General features: G+C 41.5%; 1 protein-coding gene across 1 annotated transcript; it reads right to left on the reverse strand.

The window, feature by feature from the left end:
- Positions 1–4,393: 4,393 nt before the first annotated feature.
- Positions 4,394–5,134, reverse strand: LOC308074158 (small ribosomal subunit protein uS15m-like; the record flags this gene model as incomplete). Its single annotated transcript, XM_080413491.1, has 1 exon — positions 4,394–5,134. One exon carries the CDS (start codon positions 5,132–5,134, stop codon positions 4,394–4,396), a length of 741 nt encoding a protein of 246 aa, XP_080269617.1.
- Positions 5,135–11,205: the final 6,071 nt, after the last annotated feature.

The raw sequence follows: 11,205 nt of genomic DNA on the forward strand, positions 1-11,205 counted from the left end.
ACAGCAAATGTTAGTCATATTTTAGTCATCTGACATGTTTTACTGTTAGTCTAGTTTTAGTCGACTAATAATAATAATAATAATAATGCATACGATTTATATAGCGCTTTTCTAAATACTCAAAGTCGCTTTACATAGCAGAAAAATAACAACTTTATTAGAATTGACTAGTTAAAAAGGATTAAAATCTATAAAAGAAAAGTACAATAAAAAGGAGGGGCAGGGGTTGGGGTTTTGACTAAACACATTGACTAAATATCATAAGATTATAGTCGACTAAATCTAACAGTTGATTTAGTCGACTAAATTGTATTTGGCGTCGTAATCGCTGATTTTACACTTGGTTGCATGCTGAAAATAGCAGATCTACAAGCTCACAACGCATAAAGGCACTTTGTAACTTTTCTTTTTTATTAATAAAATGTAATTTTGCCCAATCGATATGGTAGAGTATGTTAATACAATATAACTTATATAATCAGGGTGGTTGTATTTGGTCTCCATGCTCTTCTATTGAGACGATATAGATGGTGTCAAAGGTCATGTCTCACCTAGACACGGGATCTGACACGGATTGTGACCTGATGGTCGAGATTCAGTTTATCCCCTGAGCAAGCAGGCAGCAGGCTCTATTCGCTCAATGGTTAAAAAAAATGTCATCACTTGCGCAGGAAACCAGGTTCAAATCCCGGGTAGGAGAGGAAAGGTTATAGGCTACATAGTGCAGCTTTAACCCATTAAGACCGGGAACGCATCTGTGTGTCATTTTTAGATTTCTTTGGCCATTCAAAAATAGCAGATAGACAAGCTCATAGCTTGCGGCACAAGCTTGTAGATCTGCTATCTATTTTTTTTATTGTGAAAATGTGTGCAAATCTTTGAATATATATGTTTTTTTAAAGCGAACATTTTTAACTCAAATCTTTGCTTCTGTTCTGGGGGATTCTACAAGTCTTCTAAATCCTAAAAGGTTATCAGTGGTTCTCAAACCTTTTTCATGTCAAGGACCCCCAAAATTATATGTAATTGGCCGCGGACCCCCCATGTCAAAATGTTGTTCCAGGGACCCCCCAGAAGCAAAGATTGGAGTTACAAATCGTCACCTTGCTAAACTAATGGCCTAAGTAATTTTTTGAGGAAAATTATATTTTTGCCTAAGTCAGCTCCTCATGACACTGGCCACTTCTGGTAAAATCGCCCATATCCTAATTGAAAAGGATCATGCTGTTCACTCCCCTTTTTGTGACTTAGGCCAAAAAAATGGCCTTTTTTTTGGCTTAAGTCACAATCATGGTTTTGTGACTTAAGCCAAATTATTTACTGATTTAGGCCATTTTGTAATTTGTTTTGCTTTTTTTTTGTGCCTAAGTCAGATTTAATCCTATTTAAACCTATTCAAATCTCTTATGTTACATAACTGACAGACAGTGTTATTTCTATTTAAATAGTCATAATTTGTTATAAACATTTTGGGTGAAATGATTAAGAAATATCATGTAGTTTTGTTTTGGATCAGTTTTTTATTTTTCCTGAAAAACTTTAAAAAAAATGACATATGCCATTAGTTTAGCAAGGTGACGAAATGTACGTTTAAAAATATATATAAGATTTGCACACATTTTCACGATTTTTCAAAAATAGCGGATCTTCAAGTCCGTAGTGCTACGGGCTTGTAGATCCGCTGTTTTTGAATAGCACAAATAAATCTCAAAAGAACACACAGATGCGTACCCGGTCTAAAAGGGTTAAGTAACAACAAATTGGAATACTTCTTCCTCCACTTCTCAGCAGAGTGTGAAGGGTAACTACAGGGCGAACAGTAATGAACAAGGATAAAAACTATTGATTATTGTGGAGTGTAAATTGGGTAAACACTACCTTGACCTCCTGAAGGTAAATGGACGTCGCCGGCATCGGGTCAGCCGTGGAGCGATGTCCCTTGGCACTCGGTAGAGAGCGTGTTTGTTTGTTCTGTTTGTTTGTCCAAGGACATTTCAGCAGGACTGACTGCTTGAGCACACTTGACCACAGGTCCACTGGTTGGAGGAAGTGTTGCTAGATTTTGTGAGAGAAATAAGCAACCGGGTTGTATGAAAACAAGCCCAAAAGAAGCGACTACTAGGCCACACGAGCACACCGATATACAGTACACCGGCTATTTGAAAATAGCAGATCTACTGGGTTTGTAGATCTGCTATTTTCAAAAGATCTTGAAAGAAATTTTGAAATATTTTGAATATTTTTATTAAACAAAATTATAATACTAATACTTTCAAAATATTTTCAGGAAAAAGTAACGTGTTTTTTCAGATTCTTAGTGAAAATAGCAGATCTACAAACTCACAACGTGTTGTGATGTGACACGTTTTGAGCTTGCAGATAGGCTGTTTTCACTACAATAATGTATTTTTGAATTTTTCAGCTCTCTTTTGCTTCTCGAGCCGAAAACGTATGTGGGAACCATTAGTAACATGAGAAAGGCCACATATGTAATATTTACAAACCCATAAGTGCTGTATGATTCTGTATGCGCAGCAGAGCAGCCGTCGTCAGGAGGACTTTCCGTGTCTGCTTGGCCGTCATTGTAAATTAGAAATGTGTTCTTAATTAAGCGACCTGCCTGTTTAAATGGAGGTTAATTAAACTGTTGACCTGTGTGACTGCGGCGCCGTTGCTCTCCATGAGTCACTCACTGCCTCGCTGTCAGGAGCTGGGCTGGTATGACTGGGTCCAATTAATGACACAAACTCACCAGGGCTGGAAGAAGTGACTGCGTTCAAAAGTTTTACTTGAGTATGTGTAAGTGTGTATAAAACCTTTCAGAAAATATATTGGTGGAAAAAGTACTCAAATGTTTTACTTAAAGAGGTGGTGCCATGGTTTTGCACTTTTTCTGTTTTTCATGTGTCTATGAGGTTTATAGAACTTCATTAACCCTCTAAGACCCAGCGTCGCTTTAGAGTAACAATTATATTTTATAAAGAAAGGAGTTTAAATAATTTGTTTCTGTAATTTTTTCACCTCTAAATCCTCATTGGGTCCTATTGTTTAGTCTTACAATGCCATTGGCCAGGATATTTGCATATAAATACCCCCCACAGAGCCAGGAATCATCACAACTTGAAAAATCTCTGTTGGAACAGATCTCTTTTTTCTCTGGAAGATATTCCTCACAAAAACGTAAGTAATATGCCTGTAATATTTGTTTTGGTGAACATTACAATGTCTAGAACATGTACATATGTTATTATTGTGAAATATATGTCCCAAATTTAAATTATAGCATGATTCATACTTGTTGCTTTTGGTCAACGTTGGGCCCTCTTGGTTGCAAAAAAATACAAGGGCAGGCCTAAAAAAATATGGCTTATTGGTGTTATTATTCATAATGTATACTGTTCTGAGGCCAAATATTATTCATAATTGATCTGAGGCCAAATAATAAACCATATAAATGAATCATTAAGTTGTTTTAGTGAAGTATTTACACATTTGCCATGTTATCCATAAAAATGGCCTATAGGAAATTTTGCTACCTGATGGACCCAACGTTGCTAAATGTCAACATTTGCATAAAACTTACCAAAACATATTTTTTTTAAAAACATTATATTTTCCTCTTCTAAATACTCCTACAAGACCATCTGAAAGGTTTGTAATTTTTTTTTGCAAGTACAAATATATCCGGGTCTTACAGGGTTAAGCCCCCTGGTGGTGTTTTTATGGTGTTTTATGTCTTCTCTGACTATTTTGAGTTTCTACCTGGAGGCTGAAACCTTGAGGGTCAAATGTGCCAATAGAAAAACAGCACTTAAGTGACATAGTAAAAATATACCCTCCCCCTCATTATCATAACAGGTCAGGTGGGTGGTGCTAAGGTGGTGGAGGAGGTGCTAAGGTGAGAACCAGGTATACTTAATGAACTGGAGGCGTGTCCACATAAAAACATAATTTTAACACTTTCTGTACACTTTTTTGAAAAAATCTTCCTCCTAGTATAACCATAATACCTGATGATTATGTTTTAGGGGGGGGGATCACTGAAATACCAATCAATACCACAACATCAGGTGGGAACCAGCAGCTATAACTACCAACAGCAACTCTAGCCAATGGAGTATGAGTCTGGATTCTGAGTTGTGTCGAGGGAGAGCGGCTTAAAAACCTGGTGATAGAAGTCCTGGAGATCGCTCTCTGCTGAAGATCTTGAAGGTTCATTCTTGTCTTGAAGATCGGAGATAGTTGGAGATTCTTTACCAGGTCAGCCATGCCTTGCCCATGCCCAAATATGGAATTCATGATGTCATACTTAAATGGTCATGTATGGCTATGGAGGATACAACCAAAGGATTGAGAGCGCTAATGCTGGGCACCACTCACAATGGTCTGGTCATTAATGAACACCAGAGGCCACGGATTGCTTCATCTTCAACTTTTTCTCTGCTTTTTGTTTCTGCACCTCCTGAAAGACCTTGATGCAAAGGGCCTTTTTGGCCAGCCAGCGGCGGGTGATGCGTCTGTAATACTCTGGAGGGAAGGTGTAGGTGATGCCCAGCCGTTGGCACACATTTTCAAAGGCATTGTAGTCGACCAACCTGAGGTTCTTCATAATCTTCGTCCTGCGATCGAGGGCCATGAGCATGCGTCTCTTATTCGCCATGTCCTTGGCATGCTTTTGTAAGTGTTCTTGGTAGTTTCTGATCCTCACGGTCAGAACGGCCACCTTCACCTGCAGCGAGCTGCGGTCACTTTCGTACTTCTGGACTTTCCCGATCAGCTGCTCCTTTTTCAATTGGAGTTTTTCACCGTGGCTCGCCAATTCCAACGAGAGCATTCTCTGGACGACGCCGCGAGTCGTTTGAGCGAGGGGAACGGCTGCGTATTCCTTCTTCAACATGGTCGGGCCCAGATCGCTGAGCTGGCTCTCGGGGACTTGCTTATTTTTCCTTGCAGCTCGGACGTAGTGTGTCGCTGGCTGAATGGGAAAGCTAGCAGAAGCAATGCTGTTTTCAGGCCTCGGTATCAATGCTGAGGTGCGTGAGGGAGCAGAGCATCTCCCCATTAGTGTGGACATCAAAACACTGCTCTCCCGCAAAGCCATAGATGACGTTGTCAGAGCAGTCCGTAAAGCCATGCCTGTGAACAACATGCCTGCTAAAGTCATATTTCCGGTATTGCTGCGATCAAAATGTATCAGGAAATATTGTCCAAACTTAACTTTGTCAGATTCAAATGATACAAGTGGCTCCATATGTGGGGCTCCACGTCAACCATGACCTTATATGGAGTTCTGGGCTGACGATTATGTCCGAATATGGAGTGCACAAGGTGGCTCACTCCAATTCCTGAGAAACCATGGCGATCTAACTTGGTTGACCCTAGACGACCTGCAATCCTCTCAAACGTGCATTTTAGAGGACATTGTGGATGGTCGTCTTGGATAAAACGCTGCCTGCCTGCTTTCAGTGATGTCACAGTACTGATGTCAGAGTACTGATCTTAACAGATCAAACAGATCTTAACACTTGCCAGAGTTTTTTTAGAGCAGTCTGTAGCCTCTGCCAGGATTTTGAACGGTTTTGTTACCTTTTCAAGTAGCCACAGAATGTTTTCCTCCAGTATGATTGATCCCCTGATGGTTGCTAATCACTGAGGAGATTCAGGTGTGGTTTCACAAATGTCAACGAGGTCATTGTGACCTCGTTGACATGTGTTGTTTGATGTTTGAAAATAGCTCAAAACCAGTAGTTTTAAACCAAAAAACAATGTGAATTGTTTGTCCGTTTGAATTTTAACATTGAAGTGGATGGAGCAGCAAATCTTTGGAAATTGTTATCTCCTAATTCGTTTTGAATATCGAAAAAAAATCAAAACTAAAAAATTAGAGAATCTTTTTAGAATAATTTTTTTTGAAAAAAAGTGTATTTATTTATTTATTTATTTTAATACCTTTATTAACGTCTTTGGCAGGCAACAGCTAATTTTTCAAAGACGTTGGCAGTTATTGTGTTAAGATCACTTTTCTGGTCTGACGTCATAGACCCCCTCCTCTCCCATCCACTTGCATTGAATTGCTCACCCAGCGCATGGGCCGAAATCACCCCTTCTTCCGGGTTGGGAAATGTGTTGGGCGAGGCCTATTTGGGGATTATGTGACGCGTTTGGCGTCACAGAGGTGCGCAGCCCCGTGCGCAAGCTTGTGAGTCGAGCCCATTGGTCGAAACCATTTTTGCTAGTTCATTTACACCACCACCACCACCAGGTTTTGGTGTAGTTTCAATCCAGCTGCTGTCAGAATGCTGAATGGGGCATAAGCCTGGATGAGGCCTTGTTCAGCAGCCTGACAGCAGGCGGCGCAGACTTTTCTGGCTCTTCCTGAACACACCTGTGGATTATACCAGGGACAATGACTTGGACTTTAGCCCCCCCTCGGACACACCTGTGGACTACACCAGGTACAAATGACTTTTTGTTGCACTCCCTCATGGAGCTACTTGCGGATTATACTAGGGTCAGTCCACTCTAGGTGGACACGCACTGACCTTTTGCACCTTAATCCCTTGTATAACGCACTGACTTTTTTTTGGTTTTTTTTATTGTGCTCCTTTTCCTCTAAGCACCTTAACGTCCACTGTCTATCATGCACAGTATAAGTATAACATGCACAGTATACAATACATTGCTGCTATGCTCAGGCACCTTAGTTTAGTTTTTTTAGTTTTTTTTTTATTATCTCAGGTAATTTGTAAATATGTAGATAACTTGTCTGGCCTTCTGTTGCTCTCTTGTTTTGATCTCCTTCCCACCTGCCCCCCACCCTCTTCTTCTCCCCCCCCCCCCTCTTCTTTCTATGGAAACTAACGTTGCGATGGGAACGATGTACAAAAAAGAATTTCACCCACTTTTTTACCTTGTAAACCTGTGATGTGACAATAAAACTGATTCTGATTCTGATTCTGATTCTACAGTGGCCCCAGCTGCAGTACCTATGAATGACCAGCATGTCCAATGAACTTCAATGCAACCACTGTGATCTGGGGGCTTGACCCTATCTCTCTGCATGACCGACATCGGGGTCTCCTTATATGGATATGACTGACGCACAGAAACATCACCGTAATGACACCAGCACCTCAGCCAATGATTTAAAAGGCAAAGGAATCTCCGGGTTAGTTCAGATTCATCGCCGATACCCAGAGAAATCAATTACCTTTTTAAGACACAAAGCATAAAACACATATCCCACTGATTCTCCTTCTCCCTCCACTGCCAAGGGGCATCTCGGTTTAATTCCTACTCGGACACCATCACAACGGGACTTGACTCAGGTTTAAACAAGCAGCCGAATCTTTTCTCTTTTATATCATCAACACTGATTCACGGTGGTTCTGGTGTGTAAAATGTTTCGCTGGATGGTACATCTGAATGGAGGACAGGAGAAATACTTCCTTTGTGCTGTGGTAGTTGGACACGAGATCTACTGCTTTGGAGGGTCCTTGAACCAGAACTGCAGTGATCAGACTGAAGTGCAGGTATTCAACACAGTGTCTCTGCGCTGGATGAAGTTGCCCCCTGTGACATCTGGAAGAAGAGAATGTCCCTTTGAGATGTCCATGCTCAGGAGCCACACAGCTGTGCTGATCGAATATTCCATCTACATTTGCGGGGGGACCTCCTGGAACATGCCTTTTGCATTTGATGTCGTCACCCACCGATGGCTTGCCTCCTGGACTTCTGGAACTGTTCCAGGGATGAGGTGGGGCCACTCAGCTTGTGTCTTGGGGAAGGTCATGTATGTCTATGGAGGATACAACCATTGGATGATACACACTAATGACATGTACAAGCTGGACACCACCACAATGGTCTGGGCTTTAATTAACACCAGAGGCGCTTCTGCAGCTGTTTCGTCAGGTCACTCTGCCACCATCATCGGGACAAAGATGTTTGTATTTGGGGGCTGGGGGGACCATACGTTCTACAACAGCGCTAGAGTGTTTGACACAGAGACTAACAGCTGGCTGAATACGCCTTCTGCACAGCTTCTTCCAGGAAAACGCATGAATCATTCAGCCTTTGCCTACAATGGAGAGCTGTACATATTTGGAGGCCAAAGCCCCAACCAGGATGTCAATGATCTTTGGAAATTCAATCCAGAGACCTTCTCCTGGAAGGAGGTTGAGCCCAAAGGAAACGGCCCGTGTTCGATGCACAGTATGTGCTGTTGCATGGTGGGAGACCGTATCATTCTCTTTAGAGGAATAAAACGATACAATGCTTACACGAACAAGTGTGTACTCGCTGATAAACTGTACTTGTTAGATTTAAGTCCTGGTCTGAAGACGTTATGCAAGCTAGCAGTTATTCAGTACAAGCTGGAGCAGTCAGAACTCCCACACAACATCAGGTGGGAACTGGCAGCCATGACTACCAACAGGAAAAGGAAAAGGATGCGATGTCAGAGTGCGGACTAGCCAGCGCCAACCTGGGACTCCTGTCTAGCATCAGGGTCTTGAGCTCTGTGGTGTTGTTAGTGTTGAGCGATTTGCCGTGCCGTGCCGAGCGTTGCGAAGTCCGCTGGAGCCGTTTGAGTTAATGTCCCCGACAGGGACAGAATCGTAACTCATATCCAGTGGTGGAAAAAGTACTCACATTTCTTACTTAAGTAAAAGTATCAATACTGCATTGTAGAAATATTTTGTTACAAGTAAAAGTCCAGAACAAAAAATTGAGTAAAAGTACAAAAGTTTTGGTATGAAAATGTACTTAAAGTACCAAAAGTAAAAGTACTAAAATGTTTGAAAATAGCAGATCTACAAGCTCACAACGTGTCGCGATGTGATGCTTTGTGAGCTTGTAGATCGGCTATTTTCAAATAGCCTAGGTATAAAATAGGGCTAAAGTTGTTAATGTATGTTTTATAATATATTAATTTATATATGCAAAGTAAGTAACTAAATAAGTGTAGTGGAGTAAAAGCACAATATTTGCATCTGAGATGTGGTGGAGTAGAAGTAAAAGTACAGAAAATTGGAAATCCTCCAGTAAAGTAAAAACACCTCAGAATTGTACCCCTGAGTAAATGTACTTAGTTACTTTACACCACTGGGAGTGAGAACGCGTTGACCATAGAGATCCACGTTTCTGATGGTCCACCCATGTGACATTTGTGGCATTTGTGGCATTTGTAGCATTCTAGCGTAGGTGCCAACCAGGGCCTTTAAGTGTGCTGCTCAAGGACACTTCGAACAAGACAGCATGTCAGGCAGATGTGAAGTCAGCACACCTGGAAGCTATGATAGATACATTCACATTTTGGGACACATTTGATAATACTCAACAGCTTTTTTCTTTTATTTTTTAAAAATACACTGTGACACTGTTGAACAACAGAGTATGACATAGGGGGTTAATCAGTCTAAAAGATTTAGTTGACACAAATGATTGAAAAAATGATTTGAAAAATGATTTGATTCATCGAAGAAGTAGGCGATAGAACAGAGTTGAGAATCATATATTACCATGAACATGAGCGTATAAAATATAGGGCATAAGTGTCTTATTCAATTAATAATCAGACTAAAATATTTAGTGACTTATATTATAAAAAATAGAACATCTATATATTCATTTTGACACCATCCATTAAAAATGTGGATCACTGGCTTCAAAACAGGCCTGAAAACCATCCCGCCAACCCAACCCCACACACAACCACACACACAACCCCACACACAACCACACACAACCACACACACAACCCCACACACCCCAATCCTCCCAGCAGGGAACATGAACGTACAAACTAATCTCAAAGACTCTCTCATCTCTTTGAGGAAGCATCTCAAAACACCTCTCTGTTGTTTCTCCTCCTCACTGTTTGAGCCTAACTTATGCTCCGTCCGACTTGCGAGCTCTCAGCGCGTTGAGCGCTATTAGGTCGGCTGTTTTCGAAGAAGCATGCATCATGTGTTTATCCACTTCTCCCCGTTCTCACCAGTTCAATATTTCACTAACTCTCCTCTTCTGTCTCCTGTCCTTTCTTCATCTTTCCAAAGTCATAATATTTCATATATTTAGCGTTTTTCTTCCCCCGCTGTTTTCCATCTGTCCTCAACTTCCCTTTCCCTTTATTCTGCTGCTGTCTCCCCTCCTCATGTTGTATCCCCCCTTATCCCTGTATCTCTCCTCTGCTTTTATCTTTTGTTTGGCCTGCCCTCTCCTTCTCCTCTCCCTCTCCCTCTCCTCTCCTCTCCTCTCCTCTCCTCTCCTCCTCACCAGCCTTCCTCTCCTCTCCTCTCCTCTCCTCTCCTCTCCTCTCCTCTCCTCTTGATTGAAACATGCAACATTGGCTCCCAGTGATGTAAAGTAACTAAGTACATTTACTCAAGTATTGTACTTAAGTATAATGTTGAGGTATTTTTGAGCGGTCTAGCCGCTCCTATAAGTGGGGTTGGGACCCATGACCCATCCGTCGTGAAAATTCGCTGTACTGTGATTGGCTGATAAGTATTCAGACCCTTTGCTCAGTACTGTGATTGGCTAGCGAGACGCATGATGAAATTCATAACCTATAAATAGCACCACGTACTTCAAAAAAATTACCTTTTTTTTAAGTGAGCTTCCATCACTGTGATGACCACTGTTATAAATAACACCGCTCACTTCACACTGGGTGTGATTTTTGTGAAACCGCCCCTATATGTGAGGTTTGGATATTTGCACACCAAATCCTGCGCTGTGATTGGCCACCAGTGTACCCCCCTAACTCTGCACCGTGATTGGCCAATCACAGTCTATTCAGGACTGTGATTGGCTAGGGAAACATGACACATGTGCATAGCCCTATAAATAGGACTATGCACTTAAAAAAAACACATTTATGGGTTTTTTTTAAGTGAATCACACATTGTGGGTGGAAAGGGTATTAAAAAAAACACATTATTCTTTTAAGTGAGCTTCCATCACCGTGATGACCACAGTAGTGGGCCACAGCATTCAGTATTATGATTAGCTAGCAAGACAAAGCAGAGGTTCCCAACCACCGGTCCACAGTGAAGACACCCAGGAATGTTTTGTCCCATATATGTCCATATGTGTCCCATATATGTCCACATATATGTACATATTTGTACATGTAGAGACATATATTTTTGTTGCCAGACCCAGGGGGTCGGCCTACAGGAGGCTTTGTCGGTCGGTCGG

This window comes from Gymnoscopelus braueri, assembly GCF_963280865.1.
Source record: "Gymnoscopelus braueri genome assembly, chromosome: 19".
Classification (NCBI taxonomy): domain Eukaryota; kingdom Metazoa; phylum Chordata; class Actinopteri; order Myctophiformes; family Myctophidae; genus Gymnoscopelus; species Gymnoscopelus braueri.